The 23,357-nt window shown below is 50.9% G+C and overlaps 1 protein-coding gene across 1 annotated transcript; it reads right to left on the reverse strand.

The window, feature by feature from the left end:
• Positions 1 to 11,995: 11,995 nt before the first annotated feature.
• On the reverse strand, positions 11,996 to 20,244 carry Selplg (selectin P ligand). The gene is made up of 2 exons (XM_010604003.2): positions 20,117 to 20,244; positions 11,996 to 14,461 (listed from the first exon to the last, which is right to left on the reverse strand). Exon 2 carries the CDS (start codon positions 14,454 to 14,456, stop codon positions 13,140 to 13,142), a length of 1,317 nt encoding a protein of 438 aa, XP_010602305.1. The 5' UTR covers positions 14,457 to 14,461; positions 20,117 to 20,244; the 3' UTR covers positions 11,996 to 13,139.
• Positions 20,245 to 23,357: the final 3,113 nt, after the last annotated feature.

Below are 23,357 nucleotides of genomic sequence, written 5' to 3' on the forward strand. Positions count from 1 at the left end.
GAATAGAGGTTTATTAGCTCATGGACCTGGGGGCTGGAAGTTCAAGTGTGGTGTCTCATTATGCAAGGGTGTTCTTATGGCAGAGAGCCACATAACATGGCAGACGGCACCCCCAGGTGGATGCAGCCAGCTGCGACCTCTCTTCCCGTCCTAGAAAGCCACTAATCTCATCAAAGCCCCACCCCAGATGTCATCTGACCTTGACCACCTCCCAAAGGCCCCACCGCCAGATGCTGTGAACACATGAATTTGGGGGCTGAGTTGTCAGCACATTCAGCCTCTAGCAGCTGGTACCTCTGGGCCGTTCCACCTGCACCCTGACTGCAGGTCCCACCTCCAGGCGTTTGTTCCTCAGCCTCCCTCCAGGCCTCCCCTCTCACCCAAGCTGCAGACTCCTGCTGCCTGGTGTGCTCTCTCTGGGCTCACTGTCCACCATGTCAGCCTGATCCACTCCCCCAGATCTGTTTCCTGCCCCTTTGAGCCTTCCCTACCCAGGGAAGCTAATACAGGGGGAAACTGAGGCCTGAGAGGGTGGTGGCATGTCCCAGATCTCACAGGGAGGGAGCTGGAAGCAAGACTGGATCATCCAAAGCTTGAAAATGTCTACTGGGCCTGAGGAAGGTGAGCTCTAAGAGGGTAGAGCAGAGAGAACAGGACACACAGAGTGCGGGTGAGGAGGAGTGAGAAGTCAGGTGTATGTACAGATTAGTGGGCAGCCAGGACACAGAAATTTGTTTTGACTTGGGCACTGGGGAGCCATTGATAGTTCCTGAGCAGGGGAGCAACCCCTCTAAAGGTAAGAGAGTTGGACCTATGTTGGACATTTGCACACTCCGCTGGCCTCACACGCAACCCTTTGCCTGCACAGACCCCTGGGCTCTCCAGCTCATGGACCAGGGCTCACCGATTTGCTTGCTTGCTTGTCAGCAGACTGCTCCTACAGTAAAACATGCCAGTCATAAAAACACAGTTCTGCAAGTTTTGACCAAGGGAGGAACCAGGTGGCCGGTAAGCAGACCAAGATGTCAGAAGGTTCCTGTGAGACCCCAGGAGCCCCAGGCCTGATTCCCCTCCCCGATGATCAGTTCTGCCTTTTCTGAAACTTCTTACCCTTGCGATCTGTGGTCTGCGCTTAGATTTTTGTGTCTGCTTCTCCCAAGCGTCACCCACACTGCCTGTGAATCAGTTTGGGTTCTTGTTTATTCTGAGTACTACTCCTCTGTATGGGCATGCCACAGCGGGCTTATCCATTTGCCATTTGGAAATTTGGATTGTTTCTGGGTTTGGGTGCTATTAAGAATAAAAGTGTTATAAACATTGTGTACAAGACTTTGCATCAACATATGCTTTCACTCTCCTGGGGTATCTAGGCAGGCCTGCTCTGAGCCCTGTTGGCTTGCCTGGGCTGCATAAATGAGGAAGGATTGGCTTGTGCTGCACACAAAACACAATACTATGCTTGCTTAGACAGCACATATAATGAAACATACATTACAGTTATGTATATAAATAACACAGCTTCCTTTTATATATTTTACCACAGCATTATATATTTTGCTGTAACAGTATTTATGGTGTTCAATGTGTGATTACAGTACCATGAGAAAATATGATTTTTTTTTTAGACAGGGTCTCACTATGTAGTTCAGTCTGCCCTGTAACTCACTGTGCAGCCCAGGCTGGTGTCGGACTCACAGCAATCCTCCTGCCTCAGCCTCTCAAGTGCTGGGATTAATAGCCACCACGTCTGGCCTGAGCAAATATGATTTGATGCTTTTTTGCGGGGGGTAATGAACTGAGGACCTTGCATTTATAAGGCAGGCACGGTGCCACTGAGCTACAACCCCGGCCCAGATTTAATATATTTCTATACTTCCTATACCATAGCTACTAAAAAACTATTTTACCTTCATAAATTGTTTTTATAAAGCTACGCAGGAGCCTTCATTAACTAAGGAAACATCCGCATCTGCACACACACACACACACACACACACACACACACACACACACGCAGGCCCGTTGAAATGTTGCTGTGAGTAGTTACTGAGCTTTACTAGTCACGCAGCACCGGCGCGTGGAAAGCCCGGCACACGCATGTTTTGATGTGAGAGGCGGTGCCTGGCGGGGCAGGGGACGGAGCCGGGTCAGTACTGCACCCTCCTGTACGTAGCCTTCCGCCCAGTCGCACCCTGCGATTGAGTCAGAGTCACGGAAGAGATCTAAAAATCTCGTAATTATGTTAAAAGCCCGCCTCTCCTAGGGCTGCGGGTTGGACGCCTGCCTCAGGAGCAAGGGCCCAGCAGGGTTCTGAGGTGACGGCGCCCTCGTGTGAGGTTGATCCCAGGGCAGGGGCGGTGCGGATCTCCCCCGGGGTCTCCGTTCCTCTCCCCGAAGGAGTAGACTATCTTCAGCCTCCTCCTTCCTTCCGAAACCCACCTGGAGGTCCACCGGGCCCTTGGCGCTTTCCAGGACGCCACCTCCCCTCACCGCCCTGCTCCTTCTGCCCCTTTCCCAGCTGGCCGGTGGGACCCGCACAGCCCAAGCCGGCCCCGAGCTTTCTCTTCTCCCGCCCTGCAGCCTTCGTCTCTCCCCGCCGCCCGCAGCTGTTCTGCTTCTCCCGGCCACTGCAGTCCTGCCGGTCCCGTGAGGCTGTTCCTGCGTCCCAGGCCGTTCCTGACGCTGGGCGCAGTCGTCTTCCCTCCCAGGCCGGCGACTCTGCACGGTCAGGTCCCAGTCCCAGGTCCTGCCCTACCGCACGTGCTCAGAGCCCCAGCGTCTCCCCTCCGGGGTCTGGGTACGGACCGGACCCGGCCTCTTCAGTGAGCCGTGGCCTGCTCTGGTCCCCAGCCCCCGACAGCACCCCGGCCCGTGTGCTCACAAGGTGTCCCGAAGCCTGGCAGTGGCCTGGCGCACGGCGTGGCGGTCTGTGGTTCGGTGGAGCGGGGCCGGGAGCCAGGGGAGGAAGTCGGGAAGCCCCTGCGGGAGCAGACGCTGGAGGAGCCACCCCAGCAGACAGGGGCAAGGGCGCCTCCTCCACCCACCTCTCATCCACGCCCCTGCGGCCCCTCCTCTGCCGCAGAGCGCAAGGTGGCTTCGGGCCGCAACGTGCTGGAACAAACGGATCAGTGTCCCGAAGCCCAGCAATAAACAGGATCGTCTCTGCTCCCGCCTCGGGGGTGGGGGATTCGGGGGCGATGTACCTTGAGCGCTCGGGAAGTGCCAGCTCCTTGCCCGTGCCGTCCCTCTTGGTCCCAGGCCCCAGCTCTGCCATGAAGCTCTCTGCAAAGTGGGGGCTGGATTCCAGCTGTCGCCTTCCCGGCAGCAATGCCAGGCCCTGAGGGGGAATCCAGGCTCTAGTGCAGGTCAGCCGAGTGAGACTTGGGGGCACGGAAGTCCCCAAGAACCCCACTCTGATCTCAAGGACAGAGTGACACTCTGGCTAAGAATGTGGCTTCCAGGCCTGAGTTCCAATCCCAAGTCTTCGTGCATCACCTGGGGCAGGCGACTTGACCCCCGTAAGCCACCGTTTCTTTTCTAAGACATAGAATCTGACCGCCCGTTTCAAAGGCTTCTGAAGGATTCGAGGAGGTGTAGCCGATGTGGGTGGGTTTGGAAGACGGCTGCTCGGGAGGACGGGGTGATTTGCGCCGGTCACGCTCAAGGGCACAGGGAGGCCAGGCGGGAGGAAGGAGGTGAGGTTCACAGAAGCCAGCCTGTGCCTCCGAGAGCTGAGGGCCAGGGCTCTGGCATCTGGCATCTGGCATCTGGCATCAGTTTTCTTTTTCGCTTTGTTTTGTTTTCTGTCTTTTGAGACAGCGTCTCACTATGTACTTGAGACTGAACTAGAACTCACTATGTAGCCCAGGTTGGTCTCAAACTCACAGCGATCCTCCTGCCTCAGCCTCCCGTGTGCTGGGATTACAGGCGTGCTCCACCACACCCGGCCGCTGGCATCAGTTTTCAATAAACACACAGGTTGATCAAAAATACAGTGTTTAAATAAGAAATTATTGCAGCACAGGGCCCTCAACACAGCCCGCTCACTTTGAACAAACATCGCACCGATCTTGCCGCTTTCTGGAGCAGAGCTGGAGTCCTCTTTCGTGGGCTGTGCTGTTGTTGCCTCAGTGTCCTGAATCCAGTCAAAACGTTTACCTTCACGGTCATTTTGACTTTGGGGAAGGGCCACAAGTCACACAGTGTTAGATCTGGCAAATAAGACGAGGAGAACACCCTGCAGTGTTTTTGCAAGCCAGCCTTCCCACTGGATGGCACGCGGCGAGAGTATTCGCCGTATTTTTTTTAATTGCATCTTGTAAAGACATGAAAGAGGATTTCCAGAACTGCTTTGGAAAGTTGCAAAGGTTGGGGCCTAGGGACCCATCTGTGTAATCCCAGTGCTTGGGAGGCAGAGGCAGGAAGGTCACAGTGAGTTCGAGGCCAGCCTGAAACACACAGAAAGACCCTGTCTCAAAAAAACACAACAAACAATAAAAAAGAAACAAAAATGGCAAGCATAATGGGTGTTTTAAAGTGGGGGGGTATCTTGAGGGGAAATTCATGGTGATCTGTCATTTACTGTAATGAAATTTTAATTTTTGTTTTTATTGGTACTTTAGATATACATAGTAACATTCATCGTAGGGAATTTGTACCTGTACGTGATATGTCTTGCTTCTTTTTCCTCTTTCCCCTCCCCTCCCTTCAACCCCTCTTCCTCTCCTTACTTAAAAAATCTTTGTTTCTATTTTTCCCTTCTATTCTCTTTTTTCTGTCCCTTCCTTTTTCCCCCAATCCACCACCTTCGTCACTTCCTCATTTGAACATTTGCTTCCCATTTCACAATTCTATTATACATTTTTGTCCTTATTCACACTTTCAGTTTCTCACATGAGAGAAACAATGCAGTACTTAAACGTGTATACCTAATGATTTCACTTACGAGATGGTCTCCAGGTGCATCCACTTAGCTAGAGATGTCTCAAGTTTATCTTTCCTTACGGCAGTGTAGAACTCCACAGTATAGAAAGACCACCTCTTCTTTACTCATTGGTTGATAGTTATCTGGGCTGTTTCCAATACAAACTGTGCTGCTATAAACATGGGTGTGCTTTATAGCTGTGGTAATGATGCTTTTAATTCTTTAGTGAAGATATCAAGAAAGGAAAAACCCCGAGTCAAATGGAAACTCTAGCTTTAGGTTTTTTGAGGAATCTTAACTCCAGTTTCCATGGTGGTTGCACCAGTATACACTCCAAACAACAGTAAAAAAAAAAAAAAAAAAAAAAAAAAAAAGTTAAAAAAAAAAAAAAAAAAAAAAAAAAAAAAAGGTTCTTTTTTCCCCACAGCCCCACCAGCATTTGTTATTGGTTGACTTCTTGATAATAGCCGTTCCTCCTGGAATAAGGTGGACTCTCAGCGTTATTTTTAATTTGCACCTCTGGAATGACTAGTGATGGTGAACATTTTTTTATATATTTATTTGCTGTTTCTACTTCATCTAAGAAGTGTCTATTCATTTCAGATGTCCATTTTTTGGATTGGGTCTTTAAATTTTTGGGGGGATCTGATTTTTTTGAGTTCTTTATATATTCTGGATATTAGTCCTTTGAGGAACAGCTGGCTAAATTTTTTCCCACACAGTGGGCTGTCTCTTCATTCTGTTGGTGATTTCTTTTGCTGTGCAAGAGCTTTATAATAAGATGAAGTCCAAGTTATTGACTCTTTGTGATATTTCCTGTGCAATTTGGGTTTTGTTCATAAAGTCTTTAGCATGTGGAAAGCCAGTTCTTCCAGCAGCATTTATTAAAAAAGCTATCTTTCTTCCAGTGAAGGTTTTTGGCTCCCTTGTCAAAGATAAGGTGGCTGAGTGTTTTGGGAATTATTTCTGTATCTTCTAATCTGTTTTATTGATCCTCAAATCTGTTTTTCTGCTAGTAGCATGCTGTTATCACAGTAGATTTGCATTATATGATTTTAGGTTAGAGACTGTGATGTCCCTGCCTCGTCTTTGTTGTCTAGAATTGATTCAGCTTTCATATGTATCTGGGAATCTGTTCATTTCCTCTGTTTTCCATCTTATGAGAATATAGGCTCTCAAAGTTAATATTGACGATCTTCTGGATTCCTTCCGGACCTATTTCAAGAGATGATCTAATAACTCTTTTCATTCCTAAAAGCATGGTTTGAGTATTTTCTGTCCTTTTATTGATAAGGTTGACTAAGGGTTTGTCAATTTTATTTATTGTTTTAAAGAACCAATTCTTTTTTTTCCCTCAGTACCAAGAATCAAAGAACCAACTCTTACTTGATTGATTTGTTGTATTGTTTTTTTAGTCTCAGATGACTTAATTTCTGCTCCTTTCTTTATAATTTCTTCCCTCATATGAGCTTTGCTCTTCTTTTTCTAGAAGGTTGAGGTTCAACATTAGCTTATTTATTTGAGCCAACTCTGTTTTTCTGATACAGGAATTCAACAGCTATAAATTTCCCTCATAGGACTGCTTTCATTGTATCCCATAAGTTCCAGTAGGATGTATTGTCATTATCATTTAACTGCAGAAACTGTCTAATTTCTTCTTTAATTTAATTTGTGACCCAATAGTTATTCAGGAGTGTGTTATTTAATTTCCATGTGTTTATGAAGTTTCTGTGGTTTTTTTGGTCATCGATTTCCAATTTCATTGCACTATGCTCTGATAATATGCATGGGATAATTTTGCTCCCTTTGCATTTACTTAAGCATGTTCTATGAGCTGGTATGTGGCCTACTTTGGAGTATGTCCCATATGCAGCTGAGAAAAATGTATATTCTGATGATGTGGGGTGGAACGGTCTGTAGGCATCTACTAAATCCATTTGTTCAAAAGTTTGGCTCAGTTATGTTATTTTTGTTGTTGTTGTTGTTGTTGTTGATTTTTTTGTCTAGTTAATTTGTGACAGTCCAGTATCAAGGTCCCCTATTCCAATTATATTAGTGCTTATTGGATTTTTCATGTCCCTCAATATTTGTTTTTATGTAACTGGGTACACTGGTATTATCTCTTCCTCTTGGATTGTTCCCTTTACAAGGAAATAGTGATCTTCTTTGTCTCTCTTAATCAGTCTTGGCTAGAAATCTACTTTGTCTTCAAATAGAATATCTACGCCTGCTTTTCTCCGGGTTCCTGTCACATGAAGTATTGTTTTCTATCTTTTGATTTTCAGTTTATGAATTTCTTTTTATTACATGTGTTTCTTAAATGCAGCGTATTGTTGGATCTTGCTTCTTTTTTTTGTTGTTTTGTTTTGTTTTTTGAGACAGGGTCTCACTATGTAGTTCAGACTGACCTGGAACTCACTATGTAGCCCAGGCTGGTCTCAAACTCACAGCGATCCTCCTGCCTCAGCCTCCCGAGTGCTGGGATTACAGGTGTGCGCCACCACACCCAGCCTGGATCTTGCTTCTTGATCCATTCTGTCAGTCTGTTTCTTTTGATTGGTGAACTGAGGCAATTTACAATGGTGGTTATAGTTGCTATGCATTGTCTTATCCTTGTCATGGTATTTCCCTATTGTTGGTTCCCTTCCCCCCCTCTCTGTTTAATTGCTTGCTTTTCCTGGTGTTTTCATTCTGTAGGGATTCACGGAGTTGTAGTCCTCAATATCTCTTTTTATAATGCCTTCCAGAACATTCTGAAGTGCTTTTGTGAAGTGACTTTTTGTGAAGTTTGGTGGTCATGAATTTCTTCAGGTTGTCTTTGTCTTGGAAGTGTCTTATTTCTCCAATTTCAAAAAACAGTTTTGTGGGGTACATCAATCTGGGCAGGAGTTTGTTTTCTTTTAGGACTTGAAATACTTTACTCCAATCTCTCTTTGACTTGAGGGTTTGTGTTGAGAAGTCTGCTATGATTCTGATGGGCTTTCCTTTATAGGTGATCTGTTTCTTTTCTCTAACAGCTTTTAATATTTTGTTATTGTGTTGAATTTCTGGAATCTTGACTATTATATGCCTTGGTGTTGATCTTTTTTTTTTAAATCATGGCTAATTGAAGTTCTATATGCTTCAGTTGTCTGTGTGTTAAATTATTTTTTCATGCTTGGGAAATTTTCTGCCACTACTTTTGTGAACTGGTTTTGTATGTATTTTGTGCCATTTCCTGCTTTTTTATTGATGCAAATCAATCTTATGTTATCCTTATTTGCATCATCTAGCAGCTGTTGGGTTGATTTTTAGTGGTCTCTTGCAATTTTTAAGAAATTATGGTCACTAACTGAAATCCTGTCTTCTAGATCTGATATTCTGTCTTCACATTGGCCCATTCTACTACATATACTTTCAGTGGATTTTTTAATCTCCTGGACATGTTTGAATCTGTTTCATGGGTTCTATTTCTTTCCTATGTTGGGTGTTCACAGTTTCCATCATTTTCCTAAGCTCTTCTATTTTTTTCTTTTAAATCTCTTTCTGCTCTAGAGCCACTAACCATGTCTTTCGTTGTGGTCACCAGTCCTAGTTATCTGAGAAATTATTTCTGATTTGATTTTCTCTAGAGCCTCATTCATCTTCTTTGTTACTTCTGCTGTTGCCACTTCGGAGAGTCCAGGTCTGTGGCTTTTGACTTGTTCCACTTCACTGCCTGCTGGGTTTTCCTTTGGTGAGCTGGAAGTCTGGGGTTGCATCTTGCTTCCATGTCTTCTCATTTTCTGTTTTTGTTTTAGTTTAATTCCTCAGTTGATGCTTGTAAATTGCTCATGGGAGGTAGCTTTATTGATAGTATTGACAACTGTTAGGAAATGACTGCTTTTCAGAGATGTCTTCCAGATGTAGCTGGCTTTTGGGTTTTGAGTCTGTTGCAAGATACTACTTCTTCAATTTATTGGGGATAAAAAATTTATTGGCCTAGCTCCTGGATCTTTGGAACTGGCTTATAGTATTATGACCCTCAGGCAATCTCAGTCTTGGCATACCAGGAAGAACAACTGATTAGAAAAATTATGTCATCTTGTCTAAAGGAGTGCAATCATCAGTATCACTAGCATCGAACACAGCCTAGAAAATAACAAACTGTGGTAACTCTTAATTTGCCACCTTTAACTGTATCAGCTACATTTGTGTTTACATAACAAAATCTAAAACAAAGCAGAAAATTATATATAGTAAATATGCCTTCATTGTGGCCATTTTACCCTCGGGGGAGAAAATTTAAAAGGCATTGGGGAAAAAAAGAGAAATAGAAGAAAAGGAAGAGATTACAAACAAGGCTGGAAGACAAAGGTGGATTATGAAAACTTTGGGAAAATGATGAAGACAGGAGGGAAAGAGAAAAAGAAGAAATAAAAATGAGAACAGAACAGAACAACAGCAAAACCAGGACAATCAAGAAAAAAATTGTTCACTTCAGGGTATGTCTCTGCTGTCACTGGTAGAAAAAGCGGGCAGTCAGAGCCCAGATCCATGTTGATTAATCCCAGAAAACCAACCATAGATTTATTGGTAGGGGGTGAAATGTATAATCCCAGCAAGCCTACACCTTTAGTTCCACTGAAGTTCAGGGTGGTTTCTGGCCATGAGGCTAGAACCCAGTTTGTTCAGCCTGCAACACTCTGTATGCCTCCTGCTGGCTGGAATGCAGCTCCTTGACCTCCTACTGACTTGAACTTGGTTCTATCTCACTCTGACACTGGGAGCTGTTAGATGGAGCCAGACTGTAGCTGCTCTGAATTCTAAGATCAGTTGGTCTTTCTCCAAGATGGTAACCAGCCAATTGCCCTTTCCTGTGGGAGGTCTGACCTGAATAACTCGCCAGTCACTGCAGTCTGCTGCACCCACTGCTCCATTCCACTGGTGTGTTTCTCCATGGAGGCCTCCGGGGTCATCAGTAGTCACTATGCATCTGTAGGTTCCAGCTGCCCCCTCCACCCAGCAAGTCAAGGCTCATGGAGAAAATGCCACTCGCTCCCTCCTTCTTCTCTTCCTCATGTTGCTATATTCCAGCATCTGTACACCAAATCTCAGAGAGGCTGTTTCTCTGCTGTTTGCCACTCTGCTATTTTCCCAGAAGTTGTAATAAAATTTTTAAAATTTAAATATTTATTGCATTTTTATCACCCCTCATGTTATGCTTAAAAACAAGGTCATCAATACTCAATCTCACCATTTCTTAATTATTTTACTACATTGTACTATTATCTATGCTCTGAAGATTATTTGCATTCATTGTTATTATCTGCTGCATAAGAGCTGGTGCTTCAAATGGTCCAGGAGAGTACTTACACGGAGGAAAACAAAAACACTATATTTACCATCTCTTGGTGAGTCTGGAACTCTTTCCAGGCAAAATAACTCCTTCTTCCTGGTCAAAAATGAAGGAGGATTCAGGCAGTGTGGCACGTGTCTGTAATCCCAGCTCTCTGGAAGGCTGAGGCGGGAGGATTGCAAGTTTGATTCCAGCCTGGGCAATTTAGTGACATAGACTCTGTCTCACAGTTAGTGATATAGTTCAAAGCAACAGCCTGGGTTAAATCCCCAGTACCACAAAAAGGAAAGAAAGGAAAGAAAAGAAAGGAGAGAGGGAGGGTAGGGATAGGAGGAAGGAGGGAGGGAGAGAAAACGAAGGAAGGAAAAAAGAAAGAGGGAGGAATCACAGGGCCTCAGCCGTTTAGAAGCTGGTGACGGGAGCCCCCTGGTGGTTATTCTGAGCACCAATCATCAACTGAATATATCGTGGGGAGTTGGTACACACACATCATACCTTAATCCTTTTTACTTCCCCTCCCTCCCCTCTTTTCTCTTTCCCTCCATCTCTAAGTCCCTTTCACATCTACCTCCCTCCCTGTTTCTTATTAATGCTCTATTTTGCTCTTTAAACTATTTCTACTTTGGGTTTCTCATATTAGAGAAGCCACATGACATTTAACTTCTGTGTCTGACTTATTTCACTTAGTGTCACAGTCTCAGGTGCATCTGTTTGCCTGCAAATTACGCATATTTTTCTTTTTTATGGCTGGGTAGCACTCCACTGTGTGCATTCCTGAATTAAATCTTGCACCTTGCAAGCGGAGAGAAAAACAGAAACAGGCAGAGAATCACAGAACCGGAAGGGCTGGGCCTTTTCTGGCAGATACGGAAAACCAGGTTGCACCATCACGTAGCACCCCCAAGCCTTAGGAACCTAGGACCCTGAAACCATTCTGATGCCCCCAAACCCTTCAGCCCCGGGGTCTGCAGGCTTTGTAGGGGTTCCCTCCTCTCCCCTTCTCTGCGGCTCCCGATCCACAGAAGAATTGAGCTCATGATCCTCAGAACCCATCAGGGGCCTCACCTGGTTATCTGCCCCTGCCCATGGGAGAGGCTCCCGGCTTCCCAAGCATCCCTCCCCCAAAGCACAAGAACCTACCTTCCTTGTGAGCCCAGCCTCGTCCTAGACACTCAGGCGGAGGCTCAGAAACCCACGGTCAGACGTGTGGGGCACTGGCCCGCTTCCCTAACTCCGTCCCATGCACCTGCCCTATTCCTCCTGCCTTCCCATAACTCTGCTCTTGTTCCCAAGTCCTCCCAGAAGCTGCAGCCACCACCTTCTCTTTGACTCCCCAGATGTGGTGGCAGGGAGAGGCCCTTCGCTCCCAAAGACACCACTGCCCGAGTTTCCTAGGCAAGATAAAAACCCTTCTGCCATCACAGAGCCTGAAGTATTTACTGTCTGGCCTTTGGAGGAAAAGTTGGTCAGCCCGAACTTTATTGTCAAAAAAAAGTTTTTAAATTTTTTAATTAAAAAATGTATTAGTGCATATTAGTTACACAGAGTAACGGGTTTCATATTGGCATATTGGTAGATGCACATAACATACTTGATTATTTTCACACAACTCCATTACCCTCCTCCCTCTTCCCTTCCAAACTTTCTTATTTTATTTATTTGTGTATTTCTCTATTGTTGGTACTGGGGGTTGAACTCAGGGCCCCCACACTTAGACCTTTATTAATTTTTAAGAATTTGCAACAGTATCTTGCTAAGTCGCTAAATTGCTCAGGCTGGACTTGAACTTGAGATTCTCCCTTGAGGGCTGGGACTAGAGGCTTGTGTCACCAAGCCTGCCAGACTCTGGGTGCCATCCCATCCTGACCCCTCTGAGTGGTGGAGACGACTTGCTGTGGCTGCTCTGCCTGGGAGGAGATGTCCCTGGCCTTAGTGGGCAGGGGCGGGCTTCCAGGAGGATGGCATGGGCACGTGGAGGTGTGTTTGAGATCTGGGGGCACCTACTTCTGTGGGGAGATTAAGTAAGCCCCCGTTTTCCCCTCACAGCACAAGAGCTTCTCCAGCTGCCCAAGCAGAACCAAGATGGCCCATTGCCCTGTGAACAGCCCACGATGGGGGCTCCCGAGAGCCTGGGGCTGAGGACCTGGCGCTGGAAAGCACCTGCCGCACCTGCAGCATGGAGAGAGCAGGGAGGGCTTCCCGGAGTCCTGCGAAGGACTCAGCCACTGTGCCTTCTCCTTCATCCACATTGATGGGAGCTGGGCTGGGTGAGAGCAGGGACAGAGCCCACCCTAACACGTAGCCAAGGGGAAAACAAGCGAGGGAAGAGTGGGATCACCGTCCAAGATGGAACTGGCCCGCACAGTCCCACAGAGGGCCTGCTGAGGCCCGCCTTGGGATCCCAGAACAGCGCCCAAGGAGCCCCAAGCTGCCCCTCTTGGGGTGGGGGACACAGGGAAATGGCCTCAGGAATCCATCACTCTTCAGCATCCCTCCCCAAAGCATTCCCTTCCTACCTGGCCACCACGGCAACCAGAAGGGGAATAGGGGCACTCAGTCTTCCTTGGTACCTGGGGATGAGGCCACAGTGGCCTGGAGGGAGGTGGACAGCAGACAGCAGCAGGAGGAGGACTTAGAGGCCCCCAGAACTGACCCGGGACAAGGAAGGGTTGAGGGCGGATTTCGCAGGCAGGGCCTGGGGACAGCCGGGCTCCACCAAGGCAGGAGGGGGGGTGATTCTGCCGGCAGGGCCTACGTGGCTGTGGGACCTTGGTGGCTCTTGACTCTGTTTGGGGCAGCCGCAGTCCTGTCCTCCAGACCCCTCTCCCCGGGGTCTCCCGGGAAGCCAGAGCTGTGGGTGGCTGCAGAGGAGCGACAGGGCCGGGGTCTCTCGGGCAGCTAAGGGAGGAAGCTGTGCAGGGTCAGGTCATCCCCCTCTCGGTCCTCCCTGCCCTCCGTCTTTAGGTCGTGACCCTTGGTCACAGCCCCGTTGGCTGCAGTGGAGGCCCCCTCGCCCCCATCGGGCAGCAGGGACGAGATGCAGACCATCTCTGTGGGTGAGTAGTTGCGCACAGGGTACATGTGGCCTTTGCGGGAGAGGCGGACAGCCAGCACCACAGTGCACACGAGGAAGATGGTGGCCACCAGTGCCAGGATGAGGATGGCCAGCAGGCACTGCCTCACAGGGATGCGCCCTGGGGCCTCAGTGGGGCTGGGGGCCGTGGAGCTCCTAGTGGGCACAGCCTCCCCTTTCTTCAGGCCCATGTTGAACAAGTTGCTGGCTGCCACAGTGGTGTCCTTTCGAGTGACAGAGCGCCCAAAAAAGGCGATGGTAGGGGTGGGTCCCGAGGACGAGAACTCCGTGGTGCCTGGCTCTGTGGACATAGCCACTGCAGCAATGTGCTCTGTGGGCAGAGCTTCTGTGACTGTGAGACTCACAGGCAGGGCCTCTATGGTTGCTGGCTGAGTGGTCTCTGGCTCTGTGGCTTCTGGCTGAGTGGTCACTGCCTCTGTGGCTGCTGGCTGAGTGGTCTCTGGCTCTGTGGCTGCTGGCTGAGTGGTCTCTGGCTCTGTGGCTGCTGGCTGAGTGGTCTCTGCTTCCGTGGCTGCTGGCTGAGTGGTCTCTGCCTCCGTGGCTTCTGGCTGAGTGGTCTCTGCCTCTGTGGCTGCTGGCTGAGTGGTCACTGCCTCTGTGGCTGCTGGCTGAGTGGTCTCCATTTCTGTTACTTCTAGCTGAGTGGTCTTTGCCTCCACGGCTGCTGGCTGAGTGGTCTCTGCCTCCGTGGCTGCTGGCTGAGTGGTCTCTGTCTCTGTGGCTGCTAGTGGCCCGGATAGGGCCTCGTCTTTGAGGGCAGCCTCCATGATAGAAACATTCACAGAGCTCAGTTCTGTAGCTAAATCCACTGTGACTGGCTTCACGGCAGCCTCCAGGGTGGGTAGCTCAGAGGTTCCAGGCTCCACAGAATCTGTCCACGCTAGATGGTCCTTCAGGGTCCCATGCTTAAAGTCTGTAGTTGCAGGCCCAGTGGTCTCTGTGAGTGTTTCTGGAGGTTCTGTGTTATATTCTTCGGAATAGTCTTCGAAGTCATCTTCCAGCTCCACCTGTCTCCGTCCCCGGGCAAGGGCAGGGCCTGGGGCTCCCTTAGCTGCATCCTCCTGGGTGGAGGCTGTGCTCAGAGGCACCAGCAGCAGCAGCAGCAGGAGGCACAGAGGCATGGTACCTGGGGAGACACAGACAGAGGGACATCAGGGCCCCTGAGCTCTGAGCCTGTGACCTCGGTCTGCTCTAGGTAGCGCACGCCAGGGGTAGAGCAGACCCTCAGTGATGACAGCTGTTATTTTTGCCATACAATGTGAAGAAAGCCACAGGGCTTCAACTTCCTCCACAGGATTCCTAGAAACTCTGTTTGCCTCCTTATCGGTTTTTGGCTAACACTTTCTATCTGTGGACAAACAAGCCACTGGGTTATAGAAACAAAGTCAGAGGAGGCCAAATCCTAGCTCTGTCTCTTACGAGCTATGTGACCCTGAGACAGACGGGTGCCTCTCTGAGCTTCAGATCTCCTATCTATAAATCAGGGATAAGAAATGGCACCTTTGTCACAGAGTTATCGAGTGGAGCCAATAAGGGGATGGATTCAAAAGTTCCAGGAGCACAGTAGGTGCTTGCTATGGCTTAGCCCTAAGATGTCCCCCAAAGACCCATGTGTTCAGAAGTGGGGCTCTGCCTCAATGGTGTCTTTGGGCGGGGATTCAAACCTATGATGCAGGACCAGGTTGAAGAGTGCGGGTCATGGGGCACGACCTTGGGGACCACAGCTGCTCCCTGGCTCCCCCTCTCTGGGCTTCCTGGCCTCTGCAAGGTGACGGCCACCCTTCCCATGATATTTGTGCCTTGGAGCTAGGTGAGCATGGGCCAAAACCCCCGCCACTGGGAGGCAAGATGGACCTTTCCTCCTTGTCCGCCCAGCTTCTCACAAGCTCGAGCTCAGTCTGAGCAACTTAGACTTTATGTCTCAAAAAAATAAAATAAAATATAAAGAGGGCCCGGGTCGTGGCCTAGCACTCCTTGGGTTTGGTCCCGAGTGCCAAGGGGGACAAAAAAAAAGGAAAAAGGGAAAGAAAGAAAAAGAAAAAGGAAGTGAGGGGAAGGGAAGGGAAGGGAACAAAAGCAATCCTCTCCTCCTTGAAGCTATTTATGTCAGGTATTTTGTCACAGCGATGGAAAGCTGGCGCACACGCGCGCGCGCGCACATACACACACTTGTGTGCATGCACACGGCAGAGTTCGTACACTGAGGCCCAACCTCAGCCCTTCCGTCCTGGGGGAGGAGGAAGACACGGTTCCTAACTGTTCAGACGCTCACCCACCGCCCCTCCTGGGCTCTTCGGGGTTCCTGGCAGCAGAGCCCTCAGCCACTTCCTGTAAGCAGAGTGACAGGGGCACAATGGCAGCGCCCGCTCTCTGGCTCCTGGGCTGTGCGGAGGGCACCTTGGAGGGGCGGGACCTGCTTTCTGCATCCTGGAGGTGGGGCACAGCAAGAACTGGCTGCTCTTCACCCTGTACCCACCCCAAATCCCCTGCATGAGCAGAGCATGGCCTGAATCCTGCATCCCCCAGGCCCTGTGCCGCCCCCGCAGCAGGCTGCCTCTGTCAGAGCCTCAGTTCCCTCATCTGTAAAGTGGGTGGTACTGCTTCAGAGGATGGATGTGAGGCTCAAACGAGCATGGGAGGTGCCCGGTGCTGGCTGCCAGCAGAGGGGTTCGGCTGGGGTTCTCTCCGGGGCTCAGACAGAGGACAGAGCAAAGGGAAGATGTCACAAGCCACCATGAGTGCTCAGGGGCCGCAGGTGCCTCTGGAAGCAGAGCTGCTCCTCTGTTGGGATAAAATGGGGACACCGGGAGACCCCAGATCTCCCACCTGAGCCTGCCCAGGGCCACCAGCTTCCCAGGTGTTTCCAGAGCTCTTGCTGAGAGTCTTCTGTCCCCTGAAAGCCATCAGCCTCAGACACACCCCGCCCGGCCAGTGCTGTTTCCTCGAGAGACACCACAGCCTGAGGCGGGGCTGAGCAGGGCCCAGCCCAACCGACAGGAAGGATGGGACCCACGGGGGAAAGAGGAGCAGCAGCGGGCGCTGAGCTCTGAGAGCGGTGCTCGGAGGGGCTTCTTTCCTCTCTGTCTCCCCTGGGCAGCCTCATTTGTCACCACTCCTCTGAAGCACTGGCCTTGGAGACTCCCACGAGATGAGGAAACTGAGGCTCACAGGGCTGTGTCACTACCAGGACCGCCCTCCTCTTCCCCCTCACCTCAGAGTGGTGAGGACAGTCACATCCTGGTTACCTCGGCGCTGCCTCACCAGGAGGCCAGAAGCTGCCTGTTTCCTGTCTTTTGCCCCCAAAACCAGCTGCTTCTGCCCCAGGCCACACCCAGGGTACAGGGAACAGCTGGGTACCCAGGGCCACACCTAGCTCTGGACACCTTACCATGCAGCCAGCAGCCTGGGCTGCTCAAAAATAAAGCCTAGGGCATGCATCTGTAATCTCAGCACTCTGGGAGGCTGAACCAGGAGGGTTGCTAGTTTGAGCCCAGTCTGTGCAACTGAGCGACCTAACAAGAACTTGTCTCAAAAAAAAAAAAAGTTTTTTAAAGGGTTGTAGCTATTGCTCAGTGTGAAGGCCCTCACTTCAATCCTCAGTACTACAATAAACAAATAAGTAAATAAACCCTTGGGGCCAGACATGGTAAAACCCACCTGTAACTCCACTTACTTGGGAGGCTGAGTCAGGAGGGTTGCAAGCTCCAGGCTAGTCTGAGCAACTTAGGAGACCTTGTTTCACAATAAGAATAAAATTTAAAGAAAGAAATGATGCCCACATGACTCTAAGCACAGCACACAAGGTTTTCGAATCTTCGAATTGTAAGCCTGAGTTTCATAGGGGTTGGGTTAAACAGCTGCCAGGTGAAGGGAACTGCTGGTCAATAAGGTGAGACTGAGGTGTCCCCGGCCCCGCTGCAGGTCTGATGGGGACTCCCATCAAACCAGTTCCACCCCAGCCCTGTCCCTGACAAGGTGGCTGTGTGACCTTGGGCAACTCGATTCACCTCTCTGAGACCTTAAGTATCGCATCTGGGGTTGCTTCCCTCTAACCTTACAGCACACTGAAAATATCGTAAGTCAAAGACAGCCCTGAATGCACTCAGCCTGGCCCGCCTCAGACTTAACAGGAAACCTACTTTTTCCTACAGTTCTAGCCCCGACAAGATCGAACTTCAGAGTAAGGTTTCTGCTGCCCGAATATGAGTACCACTTTCACACCAGTGCAAGGGAGAAAAGTCACCCTGGGCCATCGCTAAGCCAAGACCTAGCAAGCCCAGCCAAGCGCAAAGACGACAGCAGCGCCCAGGCAGGCCGCGCAGCGCGCAGTAAGAGCTCAGTGAACTCCGCACCAAGGGCAAGGGACTCCCTAACCACAGCCACCCCCTGGCAAAGTCCCCCACCTAGGATGGGCTGTGACACCTCCCACCTCCTCGGGTCTCAGAGGGTGGGACGGGAGCCCAGGCGCCTGTCTCCGTGTGCTGCGCTGGGGTGCAGCCCACAGCCCCGTCCTCCTCCTGTTTGGGGGTCACACGTACTGAGCACACACAGCCCGCCAGGCCCTGCTCCGCATCCTGTACATGAAGCGCTGGTCCGCTCGAAAGGATGGGAGCCGCTGCTAATGCCATGTGAAAGGTGGGGAAACTGAGGCCCACTTGGAATGCAGCCACAGAGCCAGAAAGACAGGCGGTGGGGAGTTGGGCCCCAGTCTTCCTGCAGAGCTCACCTCAGCCGCCACCCCTGTGGACAAGGCTGTGCCTGTTCTTGGAGCCATCCCAAAGGCCCCAGGCATGATTTGATCCTCCTTTTTTCCCCCCCCACCCTTGGGGCTGGGGATTAAACCCAAGGTCTTGCACGCGGTAGGCCAGCGCTCTGTCACTGAGCTGTCCTCCACCCTTTGTACTTTTGTTGAGACAGGGTCTCACGACACCGTCCAGGCTGGGCTCCAATTTGGGATCTTCCGGCCTCATAATTACAGGCTGGCACCTCCACACCTAGCCACCCCGCACTATTTAAGCCTTTTCTATGGTTTGCTTTCTAAAAATCCATTCCCATGCCAAGGGGACTGCACAGAGCATCTTGCCAAGCGTGTCACATGCCCAGGACTTAGCAGACAGGACACACGTGGCACCTTGGTGCTATTTGTCCCAGTGGTTCACAGGTGCTGTGGCTGTCTGTCTGAGCCATCCCACCAGACTGTGGGCATTTGGAAGACAGAGACTGAACGGGAACCCCAGTGGCGACAGGCTTGGCATCCCCAAGGCTTGTTGACTGGCTGGTGAGGCAGGACCAGGTACAGCTGCCCCGTACCACTGTCTCCAGACTTCCCCACCATGTTTGTCGACTGACACTCAAACCTTTGCCCATCGGCAACCTCCATCCGGTCAGGGTGCCACCGTAGACATTTTTGCTTATTTCCACCCAGCCCTACGCAATTCGAACACCACAGAGATGCTGTGTATCTGTTTGCCATTCTGTGGCCCTTTGGGAAGACACAGACCATGAGTTTTAGGGGAAATTTCTTCACCCTAAGAACCCGATGTACTGGCCTGCTACAAAGTGGGTGTGGCATTTTGCACAAATGAATTTGATGTGAACTCTGCCTGCTTTAAGGGGGCACAGCTTTCTGAAGACCCCTGTGGAGACAGACAGACCTGCCCCAGCCATCCTGTCTCCCCACTGACCCCCCTGCTGCCTTCCCACTCCCATTCAGTAAAGGGAACTGAGAGCTGGGCCCAGGCGCTACAGCGCTGCCACGCATGTCCTGCAGCCAGAGGGTCAGCTGCAAGCTCGCCACCTCCCACGGGTGGCCCTGCTCCCCTGTGGAGCTGTCCTTCCCCTCCAAGCTTCCAGGGTAATCTCCCTGGAAGGCCCTGCTGCAGCCCGGCTCTTCAGCTGTTGGGGTTTCACCTCCCCTGGCTGCTGGCACAGCCCGGTGCGGACCACATCCTCCATGCGGGGTGTGGCTCTGGGTAGCCTCACAGGAAGCCACTCCAGGCCCACCCTGGGGGCTCCAGGTCAGGGATGGATAAAGGAGGGAAACAGAGGTCAGGAAAAAGAGTTCCAGGCGTAGAGCCCTGGTGTGTGTGTGTGTGTGTGTGTGTGTGTGTGTGTTCCTCAATCCCCACAGGGAGGGAAGCAGCTCCTGACTCAGCCTGCTTTACTGCCCGAAAGTATCCCAAATACAAATTAACAAGAGTATTCTAGTGATTATTTTTACTAGTTTCTCCTTTGCTAACAATAGTATCACAATTCTAATACTTTTATAATTTACCACAAGCCAGTGCCATTTCCTCAATCTTACAAAGTGTCCAAGAACAGTGTTTTCGTGGCCCTAGAGCAAACAGCTTCAACACAAGCCCGCATGCCTCCTCCTTCCCGAAGCCCTCCGGTCCTAATCTCAGTTTTGTTCCTAAGCAACTCGCTGGGATTCAGTTTCCCACCTTGGAGAGAAAGGGGTGGGATGATGTCTAAGGAGAAGCTCTCGATGCTTCTGACATTTCTGAAGTTCCCGTTCAGAAGGCCGCAGCAGCTGCAGGCGAGCGAGGCCAGCAGAGTGGGCAGGTTAGACACTGAAGGATCAGAAACAGGAAGAGGCCAAAGAAGGCCACAGACTCCAGGAAGACCTTGGTCCGAGCCCATGGAGTCTGCCCTCCGAAGGGGCTGCAGCTCAGGAGATGCCCAGCAGTTCTACCCTGGGTTCACCAGCAGCTGGCAGGCAGGTCCCCTGGTCCCCTGGTCCCCTGGCCACTCCCTGTGGTTTTTGCAAACCAGCACTTACCGTGCTCAGCAGAGCATGGGACAGCTGCCTCCTGGGCCTAGAAGTGACTTCTTTGCTTTAGTGACAAAGCCCCAGACTAGGCTGCTGGGCACTGTATGGCACCCCCTGCCGCGTCTCAGACCCTGCCAACCCCCAACGGCAATGTGTGTAGAAGAAGGAAGCGAGAATGTGGTTGCTCAGCCCGGGACCACGTGACGGCCCACACCCCCTTGTTTGTGACAGCTCGGGTGATGACGCTGATGAAGACTAGGTGGACAGCGAGAGAGGGGCCTGTTGGGTCTCTGTCCGTTTGGACTCTCTGTAACCATGAAGACACCAAAGACCATGTGGAAACCTCCTGGGAAGGTGCCCCAGGTTAGGGTATCGGACCCCCCAGAGAGGGGCCTCAGCATTACCCTAGAGCGGTGACAGTAGGGCAGCAGGGGACCCGCCCTGGAAGGCAGTAACCAGAGGAAGAGAGGGTGGCCCTCCATTCTCGCCCACACTGAGGCAGGGGCAAGGGCCTGACCACCACGGGCTTTGCAAATTGGACGCATCTCTTCCCTCTGGGGCCCTGCAGCGGGTCCTTTTGATAGCACTCCCTTGGGAGCTGGAGTACAAATCCCACAGGCAAGACCTGCTCATGTTTTAAATTTTTTTTTCCTGGTACTGGGGATGGAACCCAGGGCCTTGTGCATTTTAGGCTAACGCAGTAGTGCTGAGCTACAGTTCCAGACTTTTTTTTTTTTTTTTTTTTTTTTGAGACAGGGTCTTGCTACGAAGTTCAGGCCAGGGATGGCCTTGATCTCACTTTGTAGCCCAGGCTGGCCTCAACTTTGCAGTGATCCTCTTGCCTCAGCCTCCTGAGTGCTGGGATTACAGGCATATGCCGCTATGCCCTGCCTTTGGACATTTTAAAGTTTTATTTTGGGGCAGGGTCTTGCCGGGTTGCCCAAGCTTTACTTTGAACTCTCGATCCTCCAGCCTCAACCTCCCAAGTAGCTGGGATCACAGGCAGGCACCACCACACCTGGCTAGAAACTGCTTATCTCAATTGGCTTATTCAGCCATCTGGCCTGGCGCACAGCCGGGATGTACTGAGGATACCCAGAGCCAGCAGCTCTGGGCTCTTTGGTTTTGGTTTTTTGAGACAGGGTCTCAATATGTACTTCAGGCCGGCCTTGAACTCACTGTTACTCAGCCTGGCCTCAAATTTGCAGTGATCCTCTTGCCTCAGCCTATCCAGTGCCGGATTACAGGCTTGCGCCACCACGCCCAGCAGTGCTCTTGCCCTCCCGTAGCTCTGTGTCAGATGGGCAGGCCAGGGAGTAAACAAGTAGACCTAGCATTACGACACAGTACGGTAAATGTCACTCTGGGGTGAAAGGAGGGAGGGGTGCCTGTAGGAGAATCTTCCTAGGAGAAAGGCACTTGAAATCATTACCAGGGCTGGCTGGCTGGGCAGCCCAGGGGGAGCACAGCAGTTCGGAGAGGGAGGACTACGGGGTCCCCTTGAGTCACCTTACGGCTTTGCACCAGGCAGGGGCTCGGGACACAGAGAGAAGGCCACACCCCGCCTCCCACACAGTCTTCAAATGAAGTGGGAGAAGGGTGCCAGGGCAGAATTTCAACCTCATGAAGCTGCTGCAGCCAGGGGAGACCAAAACCCCACCCCTACACAGACAGGGAAACCGAGGTCCTGGGGGGTGGGGACTGAGCGCCTGAGAGCCCAGGCTTCCCCCTCTCCCCCAGGTTTCAAACTGCCAGCCCTCGGGGGCAGGAGGCGAAGCCAGGACCAGAACCATGGGGGAGCCAGAGCTAGGCACGGGTCGGTGGAAGTAAGGGCCACCCAGCCCACCGCCTGCCTGGCTTTGCACAGAACGTTCGGTGACACAGAACCGTTTTGTGAAAGTCACGGTTCCATGTCAATAAGTCAGGCTTCCTTGGGGCGCAGCAGCACACCTCTAGGAGCAAGTGTCATCAGTGGGCACTTTCACGCCGCAGTGCAGGCCGGGCCTGCAAAGCCTCAGAATGTCCGCTTCGCATGCCCTGCACCTCTGGCTCCCATCAGCGCCCGTCTGAGCTTATCTCACAGTCAGAGCAGCCCCTGGAGGAAAGGGTTTAGAGAGCTGTGCTCAGATTCACAGCCACAGCAGAGGCTGGGCTCAGGTCCAGCAGCTGGGAGCAGCTCCGGACCTGAAGCCCAGTGGGTGACGAGCAGGCTCACAGCGATGCCGGCGACGGCTTCAAGCTCTCCGGGCCAGGGATGTAGCTCAGCAGCACAGCACCTGCCTGGCAAGCTCTCTGTGTGAGAGAGAGGGACTTGCTCAGTGCGGGGAAGTCTTGGACAGCTAGTTTTGCTTTGGAGAGGAGCAAATATTTTTCAGGAGATTCTTGTTCAGGTTGTTTGTGTGAGAACCATGAAACCACACCTCGGAGCATTCAAAGTGAGCATGGTTTGGCTTCTAGGAATGGAACCCAGAAATGTGCACTCCAATGACTGCGAAGGTATCAAAGCAATGGTATCAAGCATAGAAGTATTAGGGAAGAAACCCAGAAGACCCATGCTTGCGAAATCTGTCCCTTGGGAACACGACACTAAAGACAGGTACTGAAGGTCAGCACACCAAGGTCTGGAGGGTTTGCTCTTAAATTTTACAGACTGTGACCTGGGGAGTCAGGTGAGGAAGTTGGGCTGCACCCACATCTGCAGCCAATCAACTCTCAGGCCTTCACTGGTTTGTCACATTGTTTCACACTAGAAAACCAAAGCTTTCTCTTCCAGACAAGGCAGACTCAGACAGACCATGAGACTCCCCTCCAGACACCTGGCAAGTTCAAAGCCAGCGCCCAGTTCTCATGAGCCTCTTGTCCGTTTCCCACCTAACCTGGCTGGTGGCTTTTGGCTTTTGGCCTGACCACTGCTCTGCAGGGCGCACGAGTGCAGGGCTGGTGACAAAGAAAAGCAAAGAAAATATGTGACTGGTGATATGGTTGCCTTCTCTGCTCTATATCCCTGGAAGGTTGCTAGTTATTTGATTATAAGTTTGTTGACCAGTTCTGGTTGGTGTAAGTTCTGTTTTCCTTCGGTCTCAGCATTCACAAGAAACAGCTTCAGTTTCACTTAAGATTTGCAACTCAATCCGGGCTTAGGACACTCAAAATGCCTAACTGGTTTTGCCTGATCAGGAATGATTCAGCCCTGACCTTCAGTTTAATTTACTTATTTTTTGTGGTATCGGGGGTTGAACCCAGTGCCTTT

This window comes from Fukomys damarensis, unplaced genomic scaffold (genome assembly GCF_012274545.1).
Source record: "Fukomys damarensis isolate Sample0158 unplaced genomic scaffold, DMR_v1.0_HiC HiC_scaffold_12, whole genome shotgun sequence".
NCBI lineage: Eukaryota > Metazoa > Chordata > Mammalia > Rodentia > Bathyergidae > Fukomys > Fukomys damarensis.

Bases quoted from the DNA above. Each gene is read 5' to 3' on its own strand.
- Selplg (XM_010604003.2), bottom strand. From the start codon at position 14,456: ATGCCTCTGTGCCTCCTGCTGCTGCTGCTGCTGGTGCCTCTGAGCACA.